The following is a 15,570-nucleotide window of genomic DNA, read 5'->3' on the forward strand; positions in this document are numbered from 1 at the left end:
TTTGATTTATTTTATTTTTATTGTTTGAAGTTTTATTTAATTAATCTTCTGGCAATATCATCTGAAAAAAAAATGGAAAGATTAAAAAAATGAGGGATATTCTTGGAAATTTCATCTTTAAAATTTAAATTGACATTTTCTATTAACTGTACCATAAAGCTACGTGCACAAATTCTTTTAAAATAATGCATGTGGGACGGTGTGGCAAAGAAGATAAAAGATCATGATGATCAATAATCTAAAAAAGCATATACGGTCAGTTGTTCCAAAATCAAAACCCTACTTTGGCTCTTGGCTCGGACTTTATATATTATTGTTTTTAATTTAGAAAGCTCACATTCGTGGTCAGATGATCTTTAATGGGCCTTTTAATGTATCATTGAAGGAAATCAAATTATGAATTACGTTATTAAAGAAGACACATTGGATGCCATGTTCATTATAGCGAAGCGACCAATTGATGAAAGTAACGATTGGACTATACACTTCTTTGACTTAGTATAGGACTTTTACTTAAGGCAGGTCTGGTATTCAGATATCACGTTATGATCATTAATTGAAATTTATATATGGACGTTTTATAATTAGAAAGTTATTAAAGTTTTGACCACAAAGCTATCAGATTCATGTAATGGTTTTTTTTTTGTTTTTTTTGTTTTTTTTTTTGGGGATGTATTAGCTGTGACCACAAAGCACCGATTCGGTGCCCACATCGTGACCTGATTGTCACATTTATGATTCATCATTTTACTCAAACATTCAGTCACATTTATGGTTTTCACATATTAATCCAGAAAAAAAAAACTCGTATATGTAGTGTACACACACAGCGATGTATTATCAACGCCCATAAGAATTGTAAAATATCTCTTTGGATTATACAATAAATAGTTGAAGATAAAGGAAATAGTCTTTTATGGACTGAAATTAGACAATTAAAGTAGTAAATTAATATGCATTAGAAAAGGAGGTAGGGAATTAATAAATTTCTATCGTGATGCTTCTCTTAACTTAGTTTCTGGATTATATCTAGAGGTTATTAACTTACTTTCTTAGAACTCTGGCATTTTATTTATATTTTAAGATATGAAGAAAAAACTCTGGATTATATCTAATATATATATATATATATATATATATATATATATATATATATAGCAAGTTTTCCATGATCCCTTTTTCTCTTCCTATAAATAGCCTAAAAGACCGACCAACAAAAAACGTATGGAATTGAAAGGAGAGCAATAAGGATTTGTACCATTTATACAAATGGATAATATCGTATTTCAAGTTATCATTTGATTATGACTGATCAACTAATATTAGTTATGCATTTCATCATCCTTTATGAAATATTGGCAATACACACGGCTTTTATTTTTATCCAGACAAATGCATATGAAACATGTAACTATTGGGTAAAACGGTACTGTACGAAATTATACTCTTCCTAGTGAGTCTAACGCAGATTTTAATCTATATATGTTAATTAATCATTGAATTGTGGCATATTCTCAGGCAATCCTGGAACCAAATTTGATGTGACGTTGAACTCACATTATTTTTGTGTGTTTTTAACACCAATTTTTTTTTCAACTCCAACCACAATAATTAATTTCATATGAAAAATATTGTTCATTGTTATTATATTATTAAAAAAAAAATCTCTTAATTAATAAATATTTCAATAAATAATTGTAATGCTCATATTTTTAGTTAAATGACTCAAATTATTATTACTTGCCAATATTTAACAAAAAATAAAAATAATAAAATTCTGAAATAAATATTATACTTAAAAAAACATATTACATGTAAATAATTCTAAATAAAAAAGGGGGCCACGTGGATTGTGAATAGTTTGAACAAGGGTCAACCATTTTGGATATATACCATCAACTTGATAGTAACCCATATGATATTCTTTTCCATTAATGACATAATTGATCGGTGGAGTAGTATCCTCAGCAAGATTAGCACACAGATGGGATGCCTCTATCACATTAATATCGTTGTTAGATCCCGGTAAATCGGAATATGCATGACATATCCAAAGATCATAGACAACTACAGCTTTTAGAATAATAGTAGGTGATCCACTACAACCAGCATATTGACCTCATCAAGCTATTGGCCAGTATTTTCATTCCCAATGCATACAATCTAAACTACCCAATATACCTGAAAATCCTCGATGGTCACCAATGTGGAGTAGCTTTGCAATATCATTAGCAGCAGGTGATCGAAGATAATGGCCTCCAAACACCTCGACATTAGCACGGCGAAATCGCTTCAAGCATTCCAAAGTTGTAGACTCCTTTATTTTGATATACTCATCAGTGGAATCTGCTGGTGATCCATATGCTAACATTCAAAATGCGGTTGTTAGTTTTTGCAAACTTGGTAACCCAAATTTACCGAGTCCATCTATTCTTGGACAAAGTAACTGTCATGTCTTTGTACATCATCATGAATACGAGGAAATAAACCTCAGCTCATTCGAAATCTTCATCGGAACATTACTCTGGGAACCGAGGATTCTCTACAAAGTAGTCGCTGAAGAGATTGTGAGAGGCATGTTCCCGATCACGGTTAATAACTATATGACCTTGCATAGATCCACGATGAGGCCCATTCGTATTTCGGATACGAGCGATGCAAAAATTATTGTTTGAAGTGAGATACGACTTGCTTTTCTAGATCTTCATGAAAATCATAATCTGAAGAAGAAGAAGAAGAAGAAAAAGATGGTATATAAGATGAACTACCACACTGAAAATTCATCTTTTATGAGGAGAAGAAGTATATGGTGAAGAAGGTGATGATATATTTTAAAACACAAAACTCATCATTTATAGAAGAAAAAATAAATCCAGACCATTGAATTTTTAGATCTAAAATCTAGCTGTTGCATTGTATTGTCATATCTTGTCTCTAAACATTATCAGAAAAGAACAAATAGATCTAGACCATTGAATGACTAGATCTAAAATCTAGCCGTTCCATTGTATTGTCACTTCTTGTCTCTTAACATTATCATAAACGAACAAATAGATCTCGACCATTGAATTTCTAGATCTAAAATTTAGCCGTTGCATTGTATTTTCACATCTTATCTCTTAACATTATCATAAACGAACAAATAGATCTAGACCATCTCAATATCGAGCATCTAATTATCAGCGAGATCAAGCTCAAGGAGATCAAGCTCATGGAGGACAAGTTCAAATAGATCAAGATCAAGATTTAACTCAGTCTTATGATTATCTCGACGGAACTGAAAATAATCTTTCCGGTTATTAAATTATGTTTTTAGTTTTATTTTGCCTTTTAAGATTATATTATTGTTTTTAGTTTTTATATTTATTTTGTGTGTTTAATTTTAACTTTGTAATCTATGTTTATGTTTTTTTATGTTTTAATTGAACTTTATTTTAATGTGTTTTTGTAATTAATTTATGAGTTTTGGTGTTTTATGAAAATTTACTTGGTTATATATATATATATATATATATATATATATATATAATATGTAGCCAAATCAATTCATAAAATAATTTTTTGTAAACAAAGAATACCATGTGATACAGTATCACAGAAAATATAGTGTATACAGTATCACACGCTATATTTCGCATTTGATATAACGTGTGGTTGTAGAAGAATCGATGTTATATATTTGGTGTTATAGCGGCTAATTGGAGAAACCTATGGCTATTAAAATTTAGCTTGAAATTTTTTTGTCGCTATTAAAACGGAATGTTCCATCCGAAATGGGTTAGAATTCCGGCTAAGCTAAAACGAAAATTCAGTTATGAACAGTATACAATTGAAAGTTTGAAAATTAAAAAATATCCATATTATATAAAAAAAAAGTCTAAAATCAGAATAGTATTATCTTCTGATATTGTTCATGAAAAGTGTAACAAATCGATTTATAACCGGAACAAGATTTTTGGCAGTACATAATTTCGACTCGTTCCATTTCTACTTAATTTCCCAGCCCAGGTTTACTCTTGACTATCATTTTTGCTGTATTTTTTTTGTTAGTTTCTTCTTCTAGTTCTTTCAAATATTGAATTAATGATAAAGAAACCTTATTTTTATTTTGAGAAGTACATAATTTTGATTATCCTCTTAGATATAATAACTGGAAGTCTCTCTAATGTCTTATATATTATGCATGTGACATGAGACCTTTTAATGTTTTGGGTAACATGGGCTATAATTATGGGATGGCCTCTCTGTCAAGAAGCATAAGCTGTGAAAAAGATTAGCCTATATTAAACAAGTATTTAACCTGCTCAACTTAAATAATCTAGTCACCTCTTCTAACACAACACACAACACCCTATTTGTTAAACCCTAAACTAGATAATAACATAAAACAAACTCGGATCCTAATGAATTAAGCAACATTGACAAGATAGTGATGATTGGACGCATATACACATGTATTTATCAGCTGATATTATATTTTACAGATATATACATATATAATCAGTCATAGTTGTACAATAAGTGAGTTTTTAGTCCTATCTAAAGTATCTTATTATATGTATGGTATATTCGTAATCTAATCTTGCAAGGTATTCATATGTGTGTGGATGAGTAGGTTTGTAAATCATCACTTTATAGTCAAGATCTGTATTAATTATGTTATTTTGGTCTAAACTCGTGAAAAAATATATTGGGTGTGTATATATTTGCTCATAACTTCGTACATAGCGAGACATGTATCATTAATACAAACTCTCTCTAACTAAAAGAATTAGCAATAATAATAAGTTGTACGTGATTGACTTTATCTCTCTGAACTTAATTCTAATTCAAATTCCAATTCTAATTCTGCTGTACGTTCACGTGGGAGGGAAGACAGATATTCAAAATCTCAATAATTTGGTCCGTTCTTTGAGTGATTAAATAATATATATATATATATATATATATATATATATATATATATATATATATATATATATATATATATCGCATGTATCTTGTGCTGTGTGGGTATGTGTAGTGTACAAAATCCCTTGGTATTTGTTTAATACAAAAAAGTTGTTTCTGTGACAAATAATAAAAGGAACTAGAGGAATTACACGTCATTATTATGTAAAAAAGCATGATCTTATTGTAAGAGATCAACAAGAATTTTCTTCTACTGTAAACTGTCAGTAATATAAAGTCAGATATGTACAAATCAGAATTGGGAATTGTGTGATGCAACAAGAAATATTGAAGTAAAGCATAAGGCAGCATATACATGAAGTATGTTCTAAGTAACAGTTTCTTTCCTAACTTTGTCATACTTATTTTCTTTTTTTGTAATAAAAAAACTGACTTTATTTTGCAACCCCGGTCATTATTTTCCCTCTGAAGCAAAGTAAACAAATAAAACTTCAAACAAATTAGGAGATTACGTTATACAACTTGTAGATATATGAACGAGATCATAGTCACTTGCTTTCGGAAATTAATTATTATAATTGATTGAATGTATTGAAACAAATCAATTTTAAGTACTTAGTATAAATTGGAATCAGATAAAGAACAGTTTGTACTTAATTAAGAGTATTGATTTTTCATTGGAGAGTATGACACTTTCAAGAGTTTAAGGTTTCTCAATTTTAAAAAATCAAGTAAAATTGGCGAATCGGCGGTCCTATTCATAACAGGATCAATCACTCATTTGATGGGGAACGCCATAGCCCAATCACGCAGTGGCGGATCCAGAATTTGAAAAGATGGGGGGCCAAAATTCAGTTTAGGTTGATTTTTTTTTTTTCAGCCCGAATTTTTTTGTCTTGGGGAGGCCCAGGCTACTTGAGCCTTCCACCTGGATCCGCCCCTGCAATCACGGTAAGCTTAGTGCCAAAACCTGTGAATCGAATTGCATCAATATTGAAGCTATCATCCTCAATTCGACCGATTTTGTCATGGCATAATTGGCACAAAGACCGCACTTTTCATCAACTTTGGATTTTATTTATTGAAATTGTATAGATTTTTGTTTGTGATGATATGTAATTTACTGTCCGTCTTTAAATGAGTTAATAGTATCCCATATTTATTAGGAAGCTAATATATGACTCTTCATAAGTTGTCAATTTTTGCTCTTTCCATATACCATGATTTGATTCGATTGAGTCTCCAATATCAACCTAATAACATAATATATAATTAGAGATTCTAGTTATAATTAAAAAAAATATATAATAATCAGCTATATATACGTGCAGGTACCAAAAATTAAACGTGCATACATAAATGTAGCTATCTATTTGCAATTACAAACAGTGTCAATACATTATCTTGGACGTGCCAGCAGGATCATAGTACGAGACCATGCATATGAGAAGTTTATAAGAGAGCATGTCACTGCTAAAAAAGAGAATTTTCAATTATAAAGGTATCTAGTTTTTCCACCCACATACATGCACAATATTATTTGTTTATTTATGATATATATACACATCATATCTTGGTACCGATTAAAATAATATTGTTGCATAATTTAATTTTTTTTTAGTATAGCATGAATTATTTGACATATATCAACTTTGAAATGAATAAAATGCCAGTATCTTAAAATTAAGGAACTATATTTCCATGTTAAGTAAATGAAGTGCAATATAATTGTAATTAAATTTATGATCGTAAAAAAAATCACAAAATTTTAGCTGCTGCGCTCTCTGTCCCAAAAAATTAAGACTTAAACTTTCAATTTTCAGTATTATCGCCTCATTTGAGATACGAAAACTGCAGACTCTTGACCTATATGGAAAGATATTTAAAGCAACTCTAGCAATAACCAAATACTTCTTTCTAATTATTGGACGACATAATTTGACTTAAATAATGATTAAAAATCACTATAGGTCAACTATTCAAAATCTAATATATATTTTTAATCTATTTCTTATAATAAGAGCTGAAATGAAGTAAAACAAAACTTCAATGCGTGTTTCATTCACCTAAACAAAATTATTTAATTAAAATCTCTATATATGGTTTTACATTTTTAGATAATTTTCCTTACGTAATTGTGTTGAATTGAAACCTCATGTATCATTCACTCCTCATGTGACATAACACACTCATACATGTGTGTGTGCGCGTGTGTGAGACAATCATCTATAGATAGATGTATGTCAATTAAATTATCCAAAGTCAACCAATATATATTGTTGCAAGAAATTCTAAAGAGTAGAGTAGTAGGTAAACCCTTGCACATAAATGGGGTAGCAAATATAAAAATGGTGCAAAACCATATATACTAATACCTAACCTAACCTAACATATGATCACAACGAGTTTGTTTCCCTTGGAAGCTTTTGTGATGTGAATAAATTACTTGACGCTTACATATTGATTGGGTAATTACACATGAATTGTGATCACAAAGAATCAAGTAACAAGCCATTGGTTTTACAGGCAATAAATATATAAAAAGAATGTAAAATATATAACTTTTGGGCACCAAACATCATGTGCATGCACACATCTCTCTTTATCACGTGGGGCAACTTTGCCACCACATTCAAACCCCACTTCCACTTCTGGCTTTCTCTTTTAATCACCTTCCAAGTTTCTTCTTCATATCCATTTATCTATATATATACAGTACATGTACGTCCTTGGTACACAAATTTATCAAAAAAGGCTACACCTTAAATGCATAATAAGATGTCATTAGACGAGTGTTTTTTTTTTTTTTTTTTTTTTTTTTTTTTTTTTTTTTTTTGTTATTACGTTTCATTGGGTAAATATTAATTCATTCTTAAAGAAATTTGAGGATCATTGTGAAAGGGAAAGTACTTTGAAAAAATCCATTCCAGTTAAATATCTATTGTTAAAAGGTTTGTTGTTAGGCCCGCAAAGCTTATTCTTTAGAAGGTTTTAGTACTCCCATAATCATTTTTTTAAGCAAGTTATTATACTATTAAAAATATAAGTAAACGTAATAAATTAAATATATTGCCAAGACAAAGGAGAGATGGAGACTTTTTATTTTATATTCTCTCATATATTGGGAATAGTAGGGATGTAGAAGAGCCAAAAGAGAAAGATAGACACGTCCTAAAACATACATGTTATTTAGAGCGCTGAAACACTGAATATTGACAAAGCTCGAGAATAAATAATCGAAATGTGATAAAATATAAACTTAAGGTCCAACTTAATTGTGATATAATTCTATTATGTTTTGGCTAAGAAATAGTACCGAAATTTTGTTTTAATACTGTTCACAGAATACCAGTTTTTTGTTCTAATAGTCTACAACTTTATATTTTATTTTATTTTTTTTATATAGATATTAGACTATATTTTAGGTTTTAATTTTTTTTAATATATGAACAAACCGATAATCTGGTACTTTTTAGACCAGAATATTCCAGGCCATTTAGAACCCTAATTCCAGTAAAGTGGAATTTTATAGAATTCCAAAACATAATATTACTCCAGTGGTTTTCTAAAAAAAAAAATTACTTTAGTATTAAACTCCTCGAGTCACAAATCCACTTGCTTCAATAAAAGATGTACTGTTTTTAATATTATATATATATATATATATATATATATATATATATATATATATATATATTTGACGAGATAAACCTTCCTTTTTTCCACAACGGTAATATTTTTTTCTCATTGACAAATATAAAGCTTCATCACGAAATAGTTACTATTTAATAAATGTACTTCAAGCTATTAATTCCTTACCAGATTTTCCGCGACAAAGATTTAAGTCTAACCCTATTCTTAATTCTAAGCACATAACTTAAAGGCAAGTTTTTTATGTGGAGCAAATTAAGGCAAATTTCATACTCTCTTGCTAAACACACTAAATTCTACTTTCTAAATTCAAATTTCAACGAAAACCATTCAATAATTCATACTTATTTGTCTAAAAAAACAAAATGATCATATAATTTCATGGGCCGCAAAACGGAAAATGGAATCCAGCTTAGCGCTCCTCAACGTATAATAAAAAGAAAAAGGAAAAAATTAAATCATGCATTAATGAAGTAAGACACGCTATATCATGTCACCAACATCAATAACACAACATAATTTTGTCCCAAACCAAAGGTCTCATTAATTGCCCCTACGCATAAAATCTTCCTAGCAGCATGGAGGGGTATTTTTGTAATATAAACAAACGGACAGTAAAATTTGAAAACCTGATTTCAAACATATAAAAAAAATAAAAAATAATTAAAGCTCGCTTCGATTTTGTCGATTTATAACGGTCAAGTCGAGACACCGCGATCGAAACGGATCTTTCTTTTTTCTTCTTCTTTAATTCTCACGCCGTTAACGCTCTAACCGTTAGTCATTGCCGTCCTTGCCTTTTTTCAAAAAAATATATATAGTATAATTTTAGATCATTATTTTAATTTTGAACACCACACACACTGTCAGTCACACACTTCTCAAGTTTTGAGCTTCTTTCTCACACACACTCTCTCTCTCTAACACATTGTATATAATTATAATATAATCAGAGTTTGAAAAAGAAGGAAAGATAAACATATTGATATACATATTACATACAAACGACTATCTGAAGATCATCATCATCATCTTCATCGACATTGCTTGAAGCTGAAGAGTAAATATTTTTTTTTTCTTTCTTTCTTCATCTTCGTCTTCTGTAACTCTGTTTCTTGTCACTTTTGTCAATAAGATCAATTTGTTTTTTTGTTTTTTGTTTTTTTACTATGTAAAGAAAGGATCTTGATCTATGACTTTCTTTCGATCCAAATCGTACAGCATTTGCATCTCCGAAACCATAATCTAAACACCATTTAAGATTGGACGAATCGGAGCCGCGTTGACTTAGTGAGTTCGATGATTCTCGAAACAGCTTGCGTTTCGGATTAATAACCGGAATCTTGAATATTTCTCGATATTTTTCTTTTTTCCTTTTGCGTCTAAAAAATTATGCCTTTCTTTTTTCTTTTCTTTTTTTAAATTTTTTATTAGCCTTTCGATTGTCGGCAAATGAAATGATGATTGAATAGGGAGATTCAATCTCTTGATAAATCACGTCAATCTCTAAATTTAGTAATTTGCGTCTATATATGGTACTGGATTGACTAAACTGAGTTTATTTTTTCTCGATCGGTTGAAAGGCTTTTGAGATTCATAAAGAGCTATGGAATCATCTCAGTCCCAGCAGAGAAGAGGAGGAATGGTGTCACTCTCGCCAGCTCAAACACCGCGTTCGAGTGACAAGTTGGTCCGGGATCTCCGATCTGCGGACTCCAATTCATCAAGCAAGCATGACAGAGACAAAGGCGTCAATGTTCAGGTTCTTGTGCGTTGCAGGTAAAAAAAATGTAAAGTGAGTTTTCGACGAAATTGTGGAGAGTAATGTGGGAGATTTAATGTCTTTTGGCGTTGATTCTTTAGGCCTCTGAGCGAGGATGAGATGAGATTGCATACCCCGGTGGTGATAACCTGTAACGAAAATCGAAGAGAAGTCGCCGCGATTCAGAACATAGCCAACAAGCAGATTGACAGGACTTTCGCTTTCGACAAGGTAATATCTCGTGCTGTTCGTTCTTCTGTCTTAAAATAGGAACTTGAAATATGTTAAAATTGGGTGATTGGTATTCAGGTCTTCGGTCCATCGTCCCAGCAGAAAGAGTTATACGACCAAGCCGTGTCTCCTATTGTGTTCGAAGTGCTTGAAGGTTACAATTGCACCATTTTTGCGTACGGTCAGACAGGAACAGGAAAGACATACACGATGGAAGGTGGAGCGAGAAAAAAGGTTTTTCTTCACTACTTAACCCATTTTCTAGTATTGTTACTTGTTTTTCTTGCTTAGTTTATATGATTCTATAGAGTGTAATATCGCTCTTTTTTCGTAGAACGGAGAGTTTCCGAGTGACGCCGGTGTGATCCCGAGAGCCGTCAAACAAATTTTCAACATACTGGAATCCCAGAATGCCGAGTACAGTATGAAAGTGACTTTCCTTGAGCTTTACAACGAGGAAATCAGCGATCTCTTGGCCCCAGAAGAGACGACAAAGTTTTTCGACGACAAGTCCAAGAAGCCCATTGCTCTTATGGAGGATGGTAAGGGAGGTGTGTTTGTGAGGGGATTGGAAGAAGAAATAGTGTGTAGTGCGAATGAAATCTATAAAATTTTGGAGAAAGGCTCTGCGAAAAGACGTACGGCCGAGACTCTTCTCAACAAGCAAAGCAGTCGGTCTCACTCCATCTTTTCGATCACAATTCACATTAAGGAGTGTACTCCCGAAGGGGAAGAAATGATCAAATGTGGGAAGCTGAATCTCGTCGACCTTGCTGGCTCCGAGAACATTTCCCGTTCCGGTGCTAGAGAGGTATGTGTTCATAATACTTTTATTTTTTACGAGCGTTTTATTGGCTATGTTTTCTTTTTCCTATGTAAGAATGTGCTTGTTCACCTGAGCAACATTTTCAGGGTAGAGCCAGGGAAGCTGGGGAGATCAATAAAAGCTTACTCACTCTTGGTCGTGTAATCAATGCGCTAGTTGAGCACTCTGGGCATATTCCATACAGGTATGCAAATTTGTAATTTAGTACTGTAGTTTGCTTTCACTTGAGTCCCATTTTATGGTTTAACAATTATGTATTGAAATACCAGGGATAGCAAGCTAACAAGATTGCTAAGGGATTCATTGGGAGGGAAAACGAAGACATGCATAATCGCCACAATATCACCCTCCATTCATTGTTTGGAAGAAACACTTAGCACCCTTGATTATGCTCACCGTGCTAAAAATATAAAGAACAAACCAGAGGTACGATATCTTCAGCTTTTTTTAAACATCGATTACTCTTCCATTAGTGGGTTTTTTTTTTATTCTAACAAGCGATCCAAATATTGTTATTCCAGATAAATCAAAAGATGATGAAATCCGCTGTGATCAAGGATTTGTATTCCGAAATCGATCGGCTTAAGCAAGGTTATTGGCTGATTCTAAGACGCTCTTTTTTCCACTTTCATTTATTTAGAAGAAGAAACAATACCTTTTTGGAGTCTTTGATAGTGAATGGCTTGGTTTTTTTTTTTTTTTTTTTTTTGAGTAGAGGTTTATGCTGCGAGAGAGAAGAATGGTATCTATATACCACGTGATCGTTATCTCAGTGAAGAAGCAGAGAAGAAGGTTTGATACAATCCTAAACATATAGTAGATTCTGCGGTTGGTTTTCTGACTTGCTAACTCTTCGAATACTTATGCAACTCACAGGCAATGGCTGAAAAGATCGAACGCATGGAACTTGACTTTGACTCCAAAGATAAGGTATGTTATTTGTTGAGAGATAGTTCTCTGTTTGATTAGAACTTCTGGCAATAACACGAAGAAAAAAAACTTTTGTGCAGCAAGCAATGGAACTTCAAGAACTGTACAACGCTCAGCAGCTTCTGACTGCAGAACTGAGTGAGAAACTAGAAAAGACCGAGGTAATATCTCTGTCGAACTATGATTCACCATTTTGCGCATGAACTCCATACTCAATGGTACTGTTTTACATGCAGAAAAAGCTTGAGCAAACTGAGCAAGTTTTGTTTGACCTAGAAGAGAAACATCGACAAGCTAATGTGACAATCAAAGAAAGGGAATTCCTGATATCCAACCTCCTCAAATCAGGTAAGGAGAAAATTCCGTATATACTTTATATATATATATATATATATATATTTCTGATCTCCCTATGTAATTACTCAAATTTTTGTATTCCCATTCGCAGAGAAAGCCCTAGTAGAGCGTGCAGTTGAGCTTCGAACGGAGCTAGAGAACGCGGCATCAGATGTATCTAGTCTTTTTGCCAAGATTGGTAGGTTTGCGCTGGAGGTCACTTTTCTTCTCAGGAAATCAGATATCTGGAAAGATTATTAACCACTGTTGTTCATTCAGAGCGCAAGGACCGAATTGAAGATGGCAACAAACTACTTGTACAGAGATTCCAGTCACAGCTAACGCAACAACTCGAAATCTTGCATAAGACCGTTGCAGTATCTGTCACGCAACAAGAGCAACAACTGAAAGACATGGAGGAAGACATGAAGTCCTTTGTATCTACAAAAGCCGAAGTAAGAGATATTGAGTTAAGACGTTTGATTATTATGCGTTGAACTATTTATGGACTCATAAATTAATACTTCAATTCACTTTTAATAAGGCTACTGATGAACTTCGAGAGATGCTGGGGAAGTTGAAGACGATGTATGGAACTGGTATCAATGCTCTGGACGAAATTTCTTCAGAGCTCGAAGGGAATTCTCGATCAACTTTCGTTGATGTGAATTCAGAGGTTTCTAAGAATGCTTCGGCGGTGGAGGAAGTAAGTAGGGAAAATATTATATTATTTTCTTGTTCGTATGTATTATACATTTTCTTCCCGTGATTCCTGACTTCATTCGTATGACTCAGCTATTTAAAGGAATTGCCTCTGAAGCCGATGCATTACTCAGTGATCTTGAAAATAGTCTTCATAAGCAAGATGAGAAGCTCTCTGCGTTTTCACAACAACAACGTGAGGTTTGTGCTGCCATCGAGTTTAGCTCTCTGCGTAGTCTACATTTCATTTTCATTTGAGACAAGATTGTACTTGTCTTTAATAATAAAAAAAATGCAGGCACATGTTAGAGCAGTGGAAACTGCACGTTCGATTTCTAAGATCACCGTGGACTTCTTCAGCACTCTAGACATGCACGCATCTAATGTGACCCAGATCGTTGACGAAGCAAAGTGTGTGAACGATCAGAAGTTGTCTGAACTAGAAAAGAAATTTGAGGTGTGCTTGCGCTTGCATAACGATAAAGTCGAGATTTTACATGCTCGTTCGAAATACCCAATTCTTATTTCTCTTTTAATCCATAGGATTGTGCCGCTACTGAAGAACGACAGTTGTTGGAAAAGGTAGCGGAGCTTCTGGCAAGTTCGAACGCTAGAAAGAAGAGCCTGGTATCTAACTTCATTTACATCAGTGTTTTTTTTTTTTTTTCATGTTCTGTAGTAATATAACGTCATTCATCTCTTTCTTCAGGTCCAATTGGCAGTGAATGATCTTAGGGAGAGTGCAACGAGTAGGACCATCAAACTTCAGCAAGAGATGTCGACCATGAAAGAATCGACCACCTCTGTCAAATCCAAGTGGACGGTTCACATGGAAGAAACAGAATCTCACTACGTCGAAGACACTTCTGCTGTGGAATCTGGAAAGAAAGACATGGAAGAGGTTCTTCATAGCTGGTAAGGACGGACTGGTCATTCGTTACGTGTCTAGTTATAAGCTGATTCTCTATCAATCGCTTATATCTGTTACTGAGCTCCTCGTTTGGTGCAGTGTGAAGAAGGCAAAGATCGGAGCACAGCAATGGAGGAATGCCCAAGAGTCCTTGATCAGTCTCGAAAATAAAAACGTTGCTTCTGTGGATTCCATAATCAGGTTTGTCGCTTTCCCGGAAAGTTTTTGAGCTTTCGACGCAGTTCTTATTACATGTTACTAATTTTTTTTTCTTTTTCTCTCTATTAGGGGCGGGACCGAAGCCAATGAGAGCTTGCGTGCCAGGTTTTCCTCGTCTGTGTCTTCTGCGCTTGAAGATGCTGATGTGGCAAACAAGAACATGCTCTCGTCTATCAATCGTTAGTATCTACTTTCACGTGCTGTCGTATACTTTGTTTAAATATACGAATTAACTTTTCTAACCAACAGAATATCTATATTTTGCAGATTCGTTGCAACTTGACCACGATGCTTGTGGAAACCTTAACTCGATGATCGTTCCTTGCTGCGGAGATCTGCGGGAGCTGAAGGGCGGTCACTACCACAAGATTGTGGAAATCACCGAGAACACGGGAAAATGCCTGACCGAGGAATACGTGGTACGTGAAAATTACCCGATTTTCATTTGATCTTTTTTCAGTCAGATCATCTCTGATTATGTTCTAACATCTTTGAACTTGGGATAACGACCCAGGTGGATGAACCATCCTGTTCCACCCCAAGAAAAAGATCATTCAATCTACCGAGTGTTGCATCGATTGAGGAACTGAGAACTCCGAGTTTTGAGGAATTGTTGAGGTCTTTCTGGGACGCAAAGTCCTTAAAGCAAGCCAACGGTGACATTAAACACGTTCCGATCGCTTACGAGGCTTCCCAAGGGTTGAGAGATTCAAGAGTTCCTCTCACTGCTATTAATTGAGGAGAGGAATTCTAAGATGATCATGCCTTGTTATTAGTGTACATAGTATCTCTCTGTGTTACTGAGCTCTCAAATTCGTTATTTTTTTTCTTTTTCTTTTTTTAAAGAAGGGATTCAAGGGAAGAAAAAAAAAAGTAGTTAATTTTAAGGCGCAATATATTATTCTTTCTTGTATGTGTTTGTCTCAGGCACGCATTCGTTGAAGGGTTTTGAATTTGTTGAACAGACACCTTAAGATGGCAATACGAGTGTTTGCTTTTGTTCTTTATCCAGCTGATTATTAAAATGTTTGTCTGAAAAAAATATGTAGAATTTGATTCACTTTAAAAGCTAGCTATCAATTCTTTCAAGGA

General features: G+C 33.4%; 1 protein-coding gene across 1 annotated transcript; it reads left to right on the top strand.

Moving 5' to 3' along the window:
- Positions 1–9,405: 9,405 nt before the first annotated feature.
- On the top strand, positions 9,406–15,485 carry LOC149381992 (P-loop containing nucleoside triphosphate hydrolases superfamily protein). The gene is made up of 23 exons (XM_089630129.1): positions 9,406–9,622; positions 10,146–10,341; positions 10,426–10,555; positions 10,634–10,789; positions 10,890–11,366; positions 11,468–11,565; positions 11,651–11,807; positions 11,903–11,972; positions 12,097–12,173; positions 12,258–12,311; positions 12,392–12,472; positions 12,548–12,659; positions 12,760–12,846; positions 12,927–13,102; positions 13,192–13,353; positions 13,443–13,550; positions 13,648–13,806; positions 13,893–13,976; positions 14,059–14,264; positions 14,359–14,460; positions 14,548–14,657; positions 14,746–14,897; positions 14,993–15,485. The coding sequence occupies exons 2-23, from the start codon at positions 10,169–10,171 to the stop codon at positions 15,215–15,217; spliced, it is 3,156 nt and encodes a 1,051-aa protein (XP_089486255.1). The 5' UTR covers positions 9,406–9,622; positions 10,146–10,168; the 3' UTR covers positions 15,218–15,485.
- The last annotated feature ends 85 nt before the right edge of the window (positions 15,486–15,570 follow it).

The sequence above is a fragment of the Urtica dioica genome, chromosome 11 (assembly GCF_054948205.1).
Source record: "Urtica dioica subsp. dioica isolate 48M chromosome 11, U.dioica_male_clone48M_v1_H2, whole genome shotgun sequence".
Lineage (NCBI taxonomy): Eukaryota > Viridiplantae > Streptophyta > Magnoliopsida > Rosales > Urticaceae > Urtica > Urtica dioica.